Here is a 17,351-nt window from a genome sequence, read left to right as displayed (position 1 = left end):
TAATCTATTACTGCTCCTACATAATTTTTATGACAAGAGCGCACCTCAAAACATATACACCATAATAGGAGCTCTGACCTTTGACACAAAAATTCTATTCGGTTCCTTTTTTTCCTATCACATGTTTTAGTAATCATCATATATTATATATCATTTGAAAGCTTAAAATCTCAAAATTCATCCTGTGAAAACCGTTTTGAAATCGTATATTGCTTCACCATAGAAATGGTACTTTAAAATATTTTAGCGGGCTCCTCCCCCTTAGTGGGAGGTGTCATATTCCAAATGTATTACGGTCTTATAGAATCAAAACTTTTTATAATCTTGACAAATTACATATCATCGGAAAGGTATCATATCATATCTTATTTTGTGATAGGAGTAAGAGTGAGAGAGAAATTGATACATTTGTGACAGAAAAGTGCATAAAAAAATTCAATGTGGTTTGAATGGCACCCGGTGGCTATTTGTGGTATAACGCCTAAACAAAATTGCATAGTAACCTCAATTGTTTTTATATCAACTTCAAATTTGGAACACAACTTATTTAGACATATGGCTTTAATTTTATGCCAAATTTGGATTAAAACATATTTTGTAAAATATTTATTTTATATAATATATAGTAATAACAGTACCATACATATTATTTACAGTAAATTTAAACTTTTATAACTTTTTTTAACTTTCATTTTTTGAAATTATTCACTTCTGCAATAATCTGCTGATTGTCTTCTTTTAAAGGAGACCAACATTTGGTCTGTATTTAAAAGCATTCATGAATTATAACAATTTAACTTTAAATAGTGCACTTTCAAGTCTGTTTTCAAAAGGGGGGAGGGGGTGACAGTTAAGGGGTTAATAGCAATATAAAAGGATAAACCATTCTAAGGATCAAAAAGCATTTAATGGACCACACTACATCGTCTACAGCCTGCTTCTCCTGCCATTCAGTGAGTCAAAAACAGCCCCAGTCTCAGTAACATAACTATAAATCAAAGCTGGGCTATTGTGTGCCAAAGGTGCAAGATTTTTCTCAACTTCAAATTCTGTCAGCTCTGGCAGATCCTCGGGAGATGTGCGGCTCTGATCATTGTTCCGGGTTTCCCTGCAGCACAATGTGACTCTTGTGAGGATGTTATCCACTGGTTTGAGTGAGTGCATCCAGAGAGGTAGGTGGTCCCAGGTTTGCAGCCACCAAGGCAGGAGGTGAAGCTTGTGTGATTGCAGTCTATGTGCTGTGAGTCTTCTAGGAATGAGCGATACAACTTCTTTTCAGTAGACCATGTCTAGCGCTTCAATTAGGAGATGCTTGCTACCTTATGGTGATCAGTTATCCCTGCTGGCCGAGAGATGAGGAGCGCACAATCCCAGACTCCCCAGATCGCAATGTCTCCACCCTCGCTGCTGAAGCACACCCTAGCGCTTCTTCAGAGCAAGCCAAATACGCGGGTTCTCTTGTCTCTGGCGATATGGAGACTGAGAGCGCCAGCTCTGAGCATTCCTCACATGATGACAAAGTGTTTGAGCAATTGCTGGAGGTGGTGACTAACACTGTGGCCAGGCTTAAATTGGACTGTCCATAAGAGCAAAAAAAACCCAGGTACTCCAAGCTTGACGACAGGTTTCTGTTGGGTGGCCAGGGGGAGAGATCCCAACGTTGGTCTCTTCCCTGTTTCCTGAATCTCCATGACGAGTTATCAAGTTTATGGAGTAAGCCGCATTCCTCTCGCAACTTTGTACCGATGACGTCGGTACAAAGTCGACTATCATGGGTGCTAGGGAGCGGTGCAATGATGCTCCAGGTGGAGGAGACACTTGCGGGCTCCCCTGGGAGCTCACATTCATTTAAGAAGCTGGCACTCCCCACCAAGCCTTGTAGGTTAATATTTTTGCTAGTGGGGAAGGCGATCCAAGCAGCAGGTCAGGCTGGTGCCACCTTGCACACCATGGTGGTTTTGCAAGCGTACCAGGGCGACATGACATGGGCAGGAGCATTAGTGAGGAGGCATTTTTAGAACTACGCCGAGCCACAGATTTGTCACTTCGCGCAACCAAGCAAACAGACTGTTCCATCGGCTGTTCTATGGCTGCTATGGTTGCCTCGGAGAGGCATCTGTTGCTCAACCTCACAGGCATCAAGGATAGGGACAAGATGATCCTCCTTGATTCCCCCGTGTCGCCTTCCGGCCTATTATTAACTGTCATTGCTAGGTTTCAGAAGGCTAAAAGACACCCGGAAGCTTTCGACCAGTTTCTTCCCTGCCGTTCTCAGGCGTCTGGGCTGTCGGCCCCGCCGACCTAGTCCGGTATCTTTGTGGCGAGAGTCACAAAAACAGTGTGTGGTAAGCCATGTGCCCCCTCGTAAGGACTGGGGAGTGCCTTGCCACTCTCAGCAGCCCAGCAAGAGGCTGGACCTAAGGACGATTATTAAGTCTAAAAATAAGTCCAGAGGGTTGTGCACCTAGGACAATTGGGGTGTGTCCTCTCAGGGAGGGCCGTGAAAAGTTCAAGCAGAGAGTAGGGGCTCCTTTCTGGTACCCTCAGGGGACCGCTGTACAATCTCTGCTGCCAGTGGTGTTTCGTGGGACAGCAGTCTGAAATGTTACATGTTTGGTTGCTTTCTGCCATGTTTCAGGACACCGAACATCTAATATCCCCCCACCAAAGCGAAGTGTCAAAATTAGTGCCCCTTTCAGAGAAATTGGCAGCGTGGAAATATTTCTCCATGAGTAGTAAGGATGGTAGAGGCTACAGGATACAGTTTGCATGTCGTCCTCCGGGTTTCAATGGCGTGGTCTTCACCTCCGTGAAACAGTAAGAAGCGCATCTGTTGACACAGAAATTGCAAGCTATGCTGGACAAAGGGGCCATAGAACATGAGCCCCTGCCAGAAAGAAAGTCAGGCTGTTACAGCCATTATTTTCTGATTCCCAAAAAAGATGGGGGGTTGCGTCCAATGTTAGATCTTCGAGGGTTGAACCGTTACCTCAGAACATACAAGTTCAAAATGCTTACTATCAAGATGATTGTTTCTGAAATCCAGTCGGGGGATTGGTTCATGACGATCAATCTCAAGAACGCTTACTTTCACGTAGAAATTTTATCACAACACAGGAAGTTCCTGAGGTTCGATTTCAGAGTGAAGCTTACCAGTATTGAGTTCTTCCATTCTGCCTAGCCTTGTCACCCCGCACATACACAAAATGCATGGATGCAGCACTGGCTCCTCTGTGACTCCAGGGCATTCAGTGCTCGTGGCCCAGTCTCAAGAGCTGGAGCTTCGGCATCGGGCTGTCTCCCTAGCTCATCTCGAATCTCGTGGGTTGAGACTCAACGCCAAGAAAAGCATTCTCTCCCCTGCTCAGAGGACAATGTATTTGGGTGTCGAATCTATTCTAAACGCCTTAAAGAACATCAAGTTACTGTTCATTACTTTCAAAGAGTTTTGGATCATATGGCAGCTGCATCCACAGTGATACCTTTGGGCCTCCTGCTTATGAGACTATTTCAGTTGTGGCTCAGAGCCAGGGGATTTCATCCAAGGGCCAATCCCCATAGGCAAATAAGGGTTATGCGCCAGGGGCTTTGTACCCTTTCTATGTGGTTCAGACCCCAGTTTCTGACTTTAGGTCCCACTCTAGGTCCGTGTTGTCATTGCAAGATACTAATGCTAACAGACACTTCCCTCACGGGCTGGGATGCAGCTTTGATGACCGTCCAGCCCAAGGGATCTGGAGAGGTCATCTTTTCAACTGGCACGTCAATTGCTCGAAGTGATGGCTGTATCTCGGGCCCTGAAATACTTCCTCCAGCAGTTAAGAGGCTACTATGTCCTAGTGCAGGTGGACAATACTGCGGTAGTCTCTTACATAAATCGCCAGGGTGGACTGCGGCCGCGCCGCCTGAACAATATAGCGCAGCAGGTTATGCTTTGGGCACAGGACAAGTTCCTGTCCCTCAGAGTGATTTACATTCCGGGGCATATGAATGTGGGAGCAGACTTGCTGTCCAGACAAGCTGTGACACATGGAGAATGGAAACTCCACCCCGAAGTAGTGAGTCAAATCTGGGAAAAAATTTACGAAGCAAAGGTGGACCTCTTTGCTTCACATGAGACAGCACAATGTCCCCTCTACTTCTCTCTGACTCCTCCAGCTCCCCTGGATCTGGATGCGATGGCCCATACGTGACCCAGACAGCATCTTTACACATTTCCTCCGATTGCTCTACTCCCAGGAGTCCTGGCCAAGGTCCGTCAACAAGGTTCTCGCCTCTTAATGATAGTGCCTCAATGGCCGACCAGAATGTGGTTCTCAGATCTAATTCTGGTCAGGAGAGATCTTCTGCCTCTGATGCAGGGGACAGTATTTCATCCCCAGCCCGAGCTCTGGAACCTTCATGTCTGACCCCTGAGGGGGACCAACTAAAAGATGCTGGGCTTCCAGCTGATGTACTGTGGTAGAGACTATTCTAAGTGCTAGGGCTCCCTCCACTAGAAGAAGTTATGCCCTCAGATGGCGTGTTTTCAAAAGTCTGTGTATGACACACCATGCAGACCCAGTTCACTGCCAAATTGTTTCAGTGCTGGAGTTTCTGCACTGTCCTCAGGCATATGTCCTGGTACTCTCAGAATCTATGTGGCTGCCATTTCGGCTTGCCATGCTCTGATTGATGGGGTTTCTGTGGGAAAGCCCCCTTCGTGTGACTTCCCTATAATGCTCGAGGGTCTGGTTGACACCCCCTTCGAATGACTAGTCAGCGCCTGTCAGGTTTCTGACCTTAAAGATGGTGTTTCTAATGGCTATTACTTCTCTTAAGAGAATTGGGGATTTGCAGGTTATGGCAACCTCACCATCCTGCTTAGAGTTTCCCCTGGGCTGGAAAAAGCCATTTTGCACCCTCACCCTAATTATCTTCCGAAAGTTCCATTCTTGACCTTAAATCCGATTGTTCTTGAAGCTTTCTGTCCTCCGCCGTTCATGACACCAGAGCAAGAAAGACTTCACTTACTGTGTCCAGTACATGCTCTTCATATTTATATACCTCACTAGCCAGTGTCGTAAGCCGGAGCAGCTTTTGCAAAGGGGGCCGCAAATGGGGGGTGGCTGCCTCTAAACGAACAATGTCACATTGGGTGAGGGATGCTAGCCTAAGAGACACCCGGTCAAGCTTCGCCTCTAGGACTTAGGGTCCATTAAACCAGGGCGATTGCATCTTCTTCGGCTTTGGCAAGAGGTGTCCCCTTGCAGCAAGTGTGTGATGCGGCTGGCTGGTCCTCTCCGCACACAGTTTTCAGGTTCTAGATGTTTAGTTTAGATGTCCTTGCTACTCCGGGCTCACGTGTCTTTGAGTCAAGATCCCATAGTCATGTCTGAGATCTCTTCAATGTTTGTGCGCACACTTCACAACCCTGGGGGGTCCAGACACTTCCAGTGCGGCGACGTTGGAATTCTCGTTCCCATATGCATTATTGAAACGCAGCATCGAGTGTAGCTTTTGGTAGGGGAACGTTTCGAGTTACTTGACTGTAACCCTATTCCCTTAAAAAGTGGGAACGAGATTCTGCCCTTCAATGCCGCACTGTAGACATGCCTGGACGTCTCTTCAGACAAAGGTTAACCTGAAGGTATGTCTCACATCTATTTATAAACTGAGGTGCACGTAATCAAATGACATCACCCACCGAGGTTACTTAAGCCAATTTTTGGCGTGTTTTACGCACATGCTTCGCAACCGGTCGAACAAAGAATGTTCTCATATGTGTTATTCAAATGCAGCATCTCGTTCCTGCTTTTTAAGGGAAAAGGGTTACAGTCAAGTAACCCGAGATGTTTCTTACCAAGATAAATATTGGCCAATATTTTGGTACCGATATACCAATCTATCTATTAAATGAAATGTTTTGCCAATTTATTTATGGATAAAAAGATCAATTTTATATAAATGTTGTCTATTTAATTTTTATGTTTTTTTTAGGTTTATTCCTGGAAAATTACAAAAACATGAAAATGAAATTCTAGCCATTTAACATTCAATTGGAAAGCCAATCATTCATTATCTATCAGACATTTGTTTTATAATTTTTACGTTGACATGAAATGGAATGATGCAGTAAATTATTCAAAGGTGACATTAAAGACATATATAATGTTACAAAAGATTTCACATAAATGCTGTTCTTTTGAACTTCCTATCCAAAGAGTCCTGAAAATGGTTTCAACAAAATATTAAGCAGCACAACTTTTTTAAACACTGATTATAATAAGAAATGTTTCTTGAACACCAAATCAGTATATTAGAACTATTTATATTTTCAGTAAATTTTTTTAATACATTTTGTCTGTTTAATTTTGATGTTTGTTTAATGTTTTTTTTTTTTTAAATCACAAAAATCATTTTAGCTATTTAACATTAAATTGGAAAGCAACATTTTGATGGTGACTAAAACTAATAAACATTGTCTTTTAATTTTCATTTAAATAAATATAATAAACATTACAAATACAAAAATTATAACAATCATTAAATCATTATTAAGTGTAAAATAACATTAAATGAAGTTTGTGATAGATGTTTCAGCATGTCTGTGTTAAAATGAGCAGAAAGAGAAATTGTTCCTTTCCTCAAAACTAAATCCTGTGTTGTGTATTTTCACTTCGAAGCTCTTGAAAAATTATTATTCTTATTTGTATTTTTTTATATATAATAGTAAAAAGTCCTAAAATAATGAAAATAATAAATATTTATTTAAATAGTAAAATCACTAGTTAGAAAAAAATCCAAGATCCATATTTTTATGTGAGAATCAATCCTCTCCATACAACATACTGCCGGAAGCTTCAATATTCTAAGATCAATCCACCATTCCTAGAGTCCTCTGACTTAGCCACTGTTTAATTAAGTGAGAAAGTTCATGTCTCAAATGGGATCACCTGAAAGGCTGCAGCTAGCTTGTCTCCTGGGCTAGCTAATGCAGCTAAGATGGCTGTAGTGGTGGTTCCGATATTGGAGCCCAAGGTCAGAGGGTAGGCCCGCTCGATACTTATCACACCAATACCTGAAAGCACAATAAACGTGAGGGTTCACCAGAACAGATGATTCTATTTCTAATGAGACCTTCCAATAAGGTCAATCTAGCCTTATTAAGAGCAAATTGGATGACCATGTATGACCATGACGGAACTGGCATTTATCTTATGAAAATGGCCTTGTCCCAAATACCACAGAGCCCTCAGAATCTACATTAAGATGTATGGATTTTTGGATAATAATCTGCTGTGAAGTCTGTACATGGTTTCGGTAAAAGGGTACATCGATGGCACACAGTGGCATTTTTATGCACCCTTATAGGAATATAACAAGTTTTTTTTTTTTTTTTTTTTTTTGTCTTGATGTATTAATTTATTCAAAAATATATAAAAATGCAATTCATGTACAGTGAATTGAGCTCTATACATGAGCTTGTTTATGTTTTCAATGTATGAATTAAAATGTACTTTGATTTATAGGTGGACTTAAAGTCAAAAATATTTATGATATCCTAAAGAAGAAAAAGAATCCTCTTTAAAAGAATTAAATGTAACAAGAAATTTTTAACAAACTACCTATAAAGTTTAGAAAAATATAGTTTTTTATATAAATTAATACTTTTATTCAGCAAGGACTGTAAAGTCTGTGAAGACATTGAAAAAGTTACAAAAGATTTTGTTTTTAAATGCTGTTCTTTTAGAATTTATTTTCATCATATAATCTTGGGGGCGGGGGGGGGGGGTGTAACAATGGCAAATAAATAAATAAATAAATGTTTTGAACACTGACAATTAAAAGAAATGCTTTTAATTGTCAGAGCACCACATCAGTGTGTATATATATATATATATATATATATATATTAGTGGTGTCAAAATTAGCGCGTTAACGCATGCAATGAATTTTTTCAGATTAATGCGTTAAAACTTTTTAATGCAATTAATGCAAACAATTATATAGAGACATCAGTTGTATTGATATCAGTGATGCTGGCCTTCAATCATAAAAAAGATGCCATTAAAGAAATATTAAAAATATACTGTCTTTATGTTGTTTATACACTACATTTGAAGATTGAATGTGAAATTGCAATATAAAAGTATATTTAAAATCTTTAATGTTAGGTGAGATTAATAGCGATTAATTTTAGAAAAATGTGCTATTAATTAGTAAAAAAAAAAATTAATCGATTGACAGCACTAATATATATATATATATATATATATATATATATATATATATATATATATATATATATATATGAACAATATCACACGAGTAGAAGTGAGATATGGCTGTATATCTGCACGGCTGTGATTCGGCCATAGGCACGAGGCCGTAGGTAATCACAGCCGTGGCGATATATCTCAAGTCTACGAGTGTGATACTGCGTTTATACAACAGTTCAACGGCACGAGTGTGTAAATAATTTATCAACAACAACGGAGTATCTTTAAAAGCCCTCTTTAGTGCGGAACTACATTCTTCCGCCACGGATTTAAATCTAAAGTTAACAGTTGAACAGCTGAGTACAATTTGTTTCATGGACACTACTATTTGTCATTAACCTTTAAAGTTTTTTAAAACAGATGTTTGCACATGCATCCACTTTAAGTGCACCATTTGCAACAAGACCTACATTTGTTTGAAAAGTCTACCTGTGTGTTTGCCTTTGAGAGGAAGAAATAGTGTTTGAAAAATATAGTCTGCACAAATTACGGCTTCCGTGGCAGCTCTAAAACTCTTTGGGATTAGTGGTCTCCCAAGCAGTGTAATTAGGATGCTGTGGATCCATAATCTAGCTGTCATGCCTCACAAGAAAGACTAATCACTGTGTAGCTAATTACAATAAATCCAGGAGCAATGTTAGACCAGCACTCGTCTATCCATCAGAAGGGCAGGTGGATTAGAAAGGGTTGAGAGCATCAAGTGTACATCTCTGTTCTCTTGGCATGGGTTTTCCCTTCCTCTATTTAATTTCCCTCTATCTCGCTCTTATTTGTTGACGCATAACAACTTATGTCTGTCATTTCCCTGGGAAATCGAGTGCATGAGCTACCATATTGAGTAAAACCTTCACATTATTCACAGGGCAGAAAAGACCATTGATTCTCAGAGCACAAAGCTCATAGACTAGTGAATACGAATGAGTGGAAGTCAACAGTGTTGGCTGTGAGGGCTAAAGATTAACTCCTCTGAGGCTTAGTGGTGTCTAAATGCAAATATTAGTGCATTACTCAGAGGTGCTCTTGGGTGTAATGAGTTTCCCTGGTCAGCTGGGAGCACAGCTAAATTATACAGGAGAAATTCAGACACTTTACTGACATTCTTGCCCTTATGTTCAACCTGTTCATCTATAGAGAAAGGACTCACCTATCAAAGGAGTGATGGCAGAAGTGAACACCGAACTGCTCTGAACAAAGGTCATGCCAGCACGAACCAGAATGGCCAGGTAGCCAGTCAACCAGCCGAATGGGAAAGGAAAGTCTGAAGGAAATGGGGTTTTTTTTGTATGTACATATGTACTTATAAAAACTGCAGTATATGCACTGTCATGACATCATATGTTTTTCAATTACTTTGTACATGAACCCGTCAAGTTTGAGATTTTTGTTTTTTCATGAAGAATTTTTTTTCAGACTAGTGGAGAGAAAACTTCCAAAAGACACTGTTAAGTGTTTCTTTAAACCTAGCATTTTAGAAAACTTGTAATACAAAAAATGTTTGCAATTATCACTGTGATCAATCAACTGGGTAAGTAAGGTGATAACTATTAGGGTTTAGTTTTTTTTACACTATTCACCTGCAATGTGTCACGGTGCACACAGCAGGGAGGAACAAGGAACACGCATACGAGGATGTAACTCAAAAACATACTTTACTAGGACATCAGGGCAGGACAAGGCAAGGCAGACACTGACAGGAACACCGGGGAGTAACGAGTAGACCAGACAAAATGGCACTACACAGACAGGACTATAAATACACAAGTAAATTAACGAACACGGCTGGACACGAATAAACTACTAATTACATGAAACGAGAACAGGAAACAAACCAAATATGGGCACAAGAGGCAGGAACACATGACACACACAACAGTTCTTACATTACTCCCCCCTCCCGAAAGGCTCGTCCCGAGCCTTAACAGTTCCATCGGGGAGGGGGGGGGGTGGGCGCTCTGGAGGCCTCTCAGGACAGACACGGACCGGAACACAGGACAGGGACCTCCAGAGCGATACAGACAGACGGAGACATCGGAGAGCTGGACGAGACCAGCGGAGACACAGGAGAGCTGGACGAGACCAGCGGAGACACAGGAGAGCTGGACGAGACCAGCGGAGACCCAGGAGAGCTGGACGAGACCAGCGGAGACACAACGGAGCTGGATGAGACCAGCGGAGACACAGGAGAGCTGGACGAGACCAGCGGAGACCCAGGAGAGCTGGACGAGACCAGCGGAGACCCAGGAGAGCCCAGGAGGCCATGGTGGAGCCAGGGGCTCAGGAGACCATGGCGGTGCAGGGAGCACAGAAGGTCTACGGAGCCTTGGCCTCGGACCCCTCTCGGCCCGGCCCCTACAGCCGGAACCCTACTACCCCCCCCAAAAATTTCCCTGGGGACGTTGGGGTATCAGGAGCCCTCCGGGGCTAGACACAAGTTAAAAAGACCTCGGTCACTGGTCATCACGGCGGCAGCCGGCTGACCATCTCAACGGCAGGGACCGGTGGGCTGGAGGCAGCCCCAACCGGTGTCGGGCCGAGTGACCTCGGACGGCGAGTTGGCCTTCCCCGCGAAACAGTGGGCTAGGTGAGCCGCGTACGGCGGCGTGATCTCCCGCGAACAGCGGGGACGGTGAGCCGCGGACGGCGGCGTGATACCCCGCGAACGGCGGGGTCCTTGAGCCGCGGACGGCGGCGTGATCTCCCGCGAACGGCGGGGTCCTTGAGCCGCGGACGGCGGCGTGATCTCCCGCGAACGGCGGGGTCCTTGAGCCGCGGACGGCGGCGTGATCTCCCGCGAACAGCGGGGACGGTGAGCCGCGGACGGCGGCGTGATACCCCGCGAACGGCGGGGTCCTTGAGCCGCGGACGGCGGCGTGATACCCCGCGAACGGCGGGGTCCTTGAGCCGCGGACGGCGGCGTGATCTCCCGCGAACGGCGGGCTGGAGTCAGCGGCGATCCGGCGGGCATTGAGACAGCGGCGATCCGGCGGGCATTGAGACAGCGGCGATCCGGCGGGCATTGAGACAGCGGCGATCCGGCGGGCATTGAGACAGCGGCGATCCGGCGGGCATTGAGACAGCGGCGGGCAAAACACAAGACAAAAACTAGAAAACTGGACAAAACAAAACGCGGTGAAGGGACGACGCTTACTGTACTGGTCTGGTCTTCTGTCACGGTGCACACAGCAGGGAGGAACAAGGAACACGCATACGAGGATGTAACTCAAAAACATACTTTACTAGGACATCAGGGCAGGACAAGGCAAGGCAGACACTGACAGGAACACCGGGGAGTAACGAGTAGACCAGACAAAATGGCACTACACAGACAGGACTATAAATACACAAGTAAATTAACGAACACGGCTGGACACGAATAAACTACTAATTACATGAAACGAGAACAGGAAACAAACCAAATATGGGCACAAGAGGCAGGAACACATGACACACACACAACAGTTCTCTTACACAATGTCTCGCCTTGAGTTTAATATACACTATATTGCCAAAAGTATTGTGTCGCCCCCTTCTAATGAACATGTTTGACTACTTTAGTAATTTCTATGAGTACAAATCTTAATGTTAAAGCATATAATGATATTCTAGGGAATTGTGTGCTTCTAATTTTATAGCAACAGTTTGGACAGGACCCTTTTCTATTCTAACATGACAGTGCCTCTGTGTATAAGGCACGGTTCAAAAAGACATGATTTATTCAGTCAGTGTGGAAGAACTTGACTGGTCTGCAGAAAGCCAAGTCCTGATCCCTGCTGAACACCTCTGGTGTGACTTTATATACAGACCTTGAGCCAAATACTCATCACCAAACACCAATGACTTGTATAGACACTATAAGGACAAAAGTGTTGGGACACCCCCTTCTTTAGAACAGAAAAAGGCACTAACAAAAACTGTGGCAACAAAGATGGAAACATAATTCATGTATTTAAAAATTGTATTTCCATCTCCGTTGCAACAGTTTTGGACGTGTCTAAAATGATCCTTATGTACAAGTCATTGGTGTTTGGTAAAGAGTTTTTGGCTCAAGGTCTGCATATAAAGTCACACCAGAGGTGTTCAGCTGGGATCAGGACTTGGTTTTCAGCAGACCAGTCAGGTTCTTCCACACTGACTGAATCAATCATTTCTTTTTGAACCGTGCCTTATACACAGAGGCACTGTCATGTTAGAATAGAAAAGGGTCCTGTCCAAACTGTTGCTATAAAATTAGAAGCACACAATTCCCTAGAATATCATTATACGCTTAAACATTAAGATTTGTACTCATAGAAATTACTAAAGTAGTCAAACTATAGAAGGGGGTGACCCAATACTTTTGGCAATATAGTGTAAATTGGCAAATGATTCAATGGATTATAATCTAAAAGAAATGCCACAATTATTGATAAATTAACTGTTCAGAATAAATCTTCAGAATAAATGCTGATGTTCTTATTAGACTATCAAAATTAATAAAAGCATACTCATGTATTGAGATGTGATATACTGTATCTGTGGTCAAGAGAAAAATAATTGGGAAATATGAAGAATCTTCTTACAGCATTTGACATGGCTCCTCACAATCGCATTAACTAAAAGGTAGTTCCCACCTGTGTTGATGATTTTCTGAATGACTATGGCCACTTGTCCCTGGAGAAGGGAGTTGAGAAGCTTAACCAGCAGCAGGAGGCAGGTGCAAAGCACCAGCAGTGAGGAAGCCAACAGAATCAACCCCACAGCCAGATCAGATAATCCCGTATCCACAAATAGATGAGTGCCTGCTCCAACACATGCATTTACATCTCCAGTCTCCTGTGGAAATGTGTCCGTCACTCACGTGTTGACAGGCAAGTGTTCATATTAACAGTGATTAGCCCATCAGCTGCCGATTATGGTGTGTTAGAAGAAAGAGGATTTCAGATTCTTATAAATGACCATTATTTATGCATCACGAAACAGGGGCTTCTATAAATGAGGCCCACAGTTATAATTAAGGGCTTTAGCCATTGACTGTCCCCTGATAAATATGGCATTATTACTTCTGTTTTTTATCTTAATGTGATGGCTCTTGTATTTGAAAGATGATTTAAAAAAAATATGCTGCTTAATGCCTCCAAGTCATTATACAAGGAAGGATGAGTCAAAAGCTCATTGAAAGTTTAAAAACATCTTGCTTCCTAATACAGCATGTTTGTTACTGTTGTTGGTGTCGAATGTGAAGTTAGTCTTTTAAACAAGCATATGACTCAGTGGCCATTTCTATCACAGGATGTACTAACACAGAATAAATTATAGTTATTAGCCCCGAAGGAGCTTTGAGTAAACGAAGAACAACCAAACAGTCTACAGAAGGACAGAAAAAAGGGTGCATTGTCTGAAAACAGCATTTCTCTGTATTAACAAATCTTGTTAGATAGAATGGAGAACAATACTTTGTTATTTAAAAACATATGAATGAAATGACTAAAGGCAGATCAATCAAAGGACGGCCTTTGCTGTGTCTTTGTCCATTTCATTCTCTATTCTTTAGAAATTTGATAGAGTTTTGACTCACATTTTTCAGCATTCATGTGTAGTGACGTGGTCTGCGCTGTTGAGTTTTCTGAAGGCACGAAAGAAACATTCTCTTGGATCTGTGGATAATAAATTTAGATAACGTCAGTACATCAAAGCTCTTCATCTGTAGGCAAACAGAGACGTCGCTCACCATGATCTGTGTATGGCACCAAACTTTTATCAGGCTCTTATTGCGCAGCACCTCTTGCCTTGTTGCTATACCTACAATTACGGTCTTATCCAGCTGAAAGGGATAAAATAAAATTGTCTTTTAACTCTAAATCCAGATTAATGAGAGACAGAAGAGTACTGGAGGGCAAACAGTGTGATATTTAATTAGGCTGCACAAGTTTTAACAAGCTCCACGGCATTTAACAAGAAAACTAATGACCAGTTTTCTTTTCATTTATAATTACACCCAACTGGCTTTGTACTTAAAGGAATAAAATTATCCGAAATGAAAAATATGTTATTATTTATTCATCCTCATGTTGTTCCAAACTTCCGTGGGACACAAAAGCAGATGTTTTGCGGAACGTTCAGGCTGCTCTTTTGCATACAGTAAAAGTGGATGGTTATAAAAGGACATCAAGTGCCAAAAAGGTCAAAAAGCAAAATAAAAGTAAGACTTATGTGCTACATTCTAAAGGTGCGGTCGCATTTTAGTGAAATTTCACAAGCAACAAATTCCTTTGTCTATTGTCAACAGTGTAGCAATGATTCAAGCACACAGAAGTCACTTTGAAATCAAGCAGCTTTCTGTTGGTCAACACGATGAATCCATTTGACCAATTTGAACCCACTGGAAAAATTTTCAGATTGTGTAGATTAAAATGATTTGATTTCACCTCCAAAATTTCAGTTTGCTTCATCTGTAAATGTGAGGGTACATTTAAGGCCTGTTCACACAAAGAATAACTATAAAGACAACAATAGCATCAACTATGTCTGCATCCACGACAAAATATGTTTTTATTATAAGTGCACTCTGCAGTTTATATTATCTGACGGTTTCAATGCTCAAGCTTTTTTTAATCATTCAACAACTGGAAAATATCATTCTGAAATTGATTGCAACAACATCTTTCGTGGACTTCCCTATTCTTAGAGAATTGGCACAATTATTAAAACTTTATAATAATAGTTGTCACAGGCCTTTAATTTTCTGAAGCAGCTTTATATGAGAAACAGACCAAAATGTAAATCATTATTCAATAAAAAAAGTATTGTATAGATTGAGAAAACTTTTATATAGAGCATGAGTCATGTGGACCACTTTTATGATAGCTTTATTGTGTAAGCCTACCTTTTGTCTCTTTTCAATATTGACAGCCTATGTACCAACTTCTCTTTTTCTGTTTTTCACAGAATAATGAAAGGCACCCTTGATGATCCTGGAACATCAATTAGATTTTATAACAGAATAATACTGCACCTGTATAATTTGTTTGGTGAGGGGTTCTGTGATGACTTTCAGGAGCTCCGGACCATCCTCTCCGGTCACGATGTTCAAACTTTCAACCACCGCCTCCGACATGAGCCTCATCACGCCAGTGACGGCTTCCAGCGGCAGCAACACCAACCCTGACAGCCAGTTAAAGCAATCGTGCACTGTGGCACCCGCAAAGGCTCTGGAACAGGCCCACACAGAAAGTGTCATTGAAACTTTTTATTGATGGTTGAATGCTGACAGTATGAGGTACTGTATGCTCTCTCTACCGTTTGAACTCCTCTCTCTCCCCTGCCTGCATCAGAGCCACGATGGTGTTGGTGACAGATGTGCCAATGTTTGAGCCCATGATGATAGGAATTGCGGATCCAACATCCAACACTGTATGAAACACAGAACACAGAAAACCGATCGATAGATGTGAGTCACGTTTCATTCAGTACAACAATCGTCCTTAGGCAGAACAGGGGCTCCTATCGTGCACAAAATTCATTCTCTGGAAATAAGGATTAGACGGCTATTCAGAAAAATAGCACATTAGAATATAAAAAAACGACAAAGTGACCTACTATAATAACAGTATCTGAAAAGTGAGACACAGCGCCATTTGCCTTTGTATGCAGTTTGCTACAAGAGACATTAGAAGTAGGCAGTTTGTAGAGCGTTTTGCCATTCGGCTAACAAAATATGCTCTAAAGATATATTTAAATTGTGGGGTTAAATTGTAGACATAATTTATAGGGGCAAGATATGTTACTGCCATTCACAATTCCTCTCCCATGGCCTCATGGGATAGTATTGGATGCATACTTCAGAATCTCATTGGAAGTAGTAGGTCATCTGTGTACTTTTCACCTATTATTTTATGAATAATATGAATTTTAACATACTCATTCCACAAGCTTTATAGTACGAAACGCGTATAATCGAACAGAAGCGCTCTCTAGATGGCGCTAATGATCAATCAGAATTGAGTATTCCAGAGAGCTGTGTAAAAATGTTTAAGAATTATAATATTCTAATATATGTAGGTTTTATGTTTGGTAGAGCAATACTGTGTTTGTAATGGCTGCGTTTGACTTACATCCAGAGGAGACCAAGCTGACAACAATGAAGGTGGAAGTGCTGGAACTTTGGACCAGGACAGTAACCAGTATTCCCACCACCAGTCCCGCCACAGGGTTAGAAAGGACAACATTGTCCTTAAATATGACCCCTGCAACCTTACCTGTCCAAAGATACAACACAGTCCACTCACAGATTTGATTTGCACACTGTGGATGTGATATTGAGCTAGTTAGTGGTCACAAAGTAACCAGCTTTTCACATTTCTTTTGAGAATAAGATATTTACAATAGTTACTGTATCAGAGAATAGTGGAAAATATAGAACAAAAGGTGTTTAAGGTTACCTCCTGCTAACTGAAAGGCTGAGCTGAGGATGTCCAGCGAACAGATGAACAGAAATAGAAGAAGGGTTATCTTGCAAATATGGATGAAGATGTGTTTTCCCATTAAAAAGTCTGTTTTAAAGAATTTTTGATTTTTTTATAGCTAAATGTATCTGTGCTATTATATGTATTCAAATTTTATGGCAATCAAATGATTGAAGAGAAGAACACACTCAACTAATATTTTATTGACTGTTCTGAGACCTTTGTTGTAAGACAAAAAAAATCTTTCTGTTGCTCAGATGACGTTATGGGGCATCTCGCCATGGATCACTGCAAGAAAAATTATTTTCTTCTTTTAGAATATATGACATTGGTACATTTGGCAATACACACACACACACACACACACACACACACACAAACACACACTGTGTATGTACAACCCAAATTCAAATCCAAATTATTTCCAATAATTGTTTTCCTTTGATTCAACGGAGCTGATTAAGTGCTTTAATCGTGCAGTTGGCTCCAGAGTCATTACAATGTGATTTGTGAATTCAGTGAAAATTTTAATTAGCTTTAATTTCACCCTCCTCTGCCAGATCCAGGACTCAGAAAGGAGAAACACATTTGATTCAGTTTGCATAATTAATAACATCACTGATGCTTGCTGCGGTTAAACATCATTGTA

The 17,351-nt window shown here is 41.6% G+C and overlaps 1 protein-coding gene across 1 annotated transcript; it reads right to left on the bottom strand.

Annotated features, from left to right (window-relative positions):
• Nucleotides 1-927: 927 nt before the first annotated feature.
• LOC306862268 (sodium-dependent phosphate transport protein 2A-like) lies at nt 928-16,781 on the bottom strand (the record flags this gene model as incomplete). The annotated part of the gene is made up of 11 exons (XM_079405017.1): nt 928-1,249; nt 1,419-1,576; nt 6,936-7,060; nt 9,406-9,519; nt 12,872-13,039; nt 13,816-13,894; nt 13,969-14,061; nt 15,253-15,448; nt 15,537-15,648; nt 16,352-16,495; nt 16,679-16,781. The coding sequence occupies 11 exons, from the start codon at nt 16,779-16,781 to the stop codon at nt 928-930; spliced, it is 1,614 nt and encodes a 537-aa protein (XP_079261143.1).
• Nucleotides 16,782-17,351: the final 570 nt, after the last annotated feature.

This window comes from Barbus barbus (genome assembly GCF_936440315.1).
Source record: "Barbus barbus genome assembly, chromosome: 43".
Lineage (NCBI taxonomy): Eukaryota > Metazoa > Chordata > Actinopteri > Cypriniformes > Cyprinidae > Barbus > Barbus barbus.
Note: the sequence above shows the minus strand (reverse complement) of the source record. Positions and strands in the feature narration are given on the sequence as shown.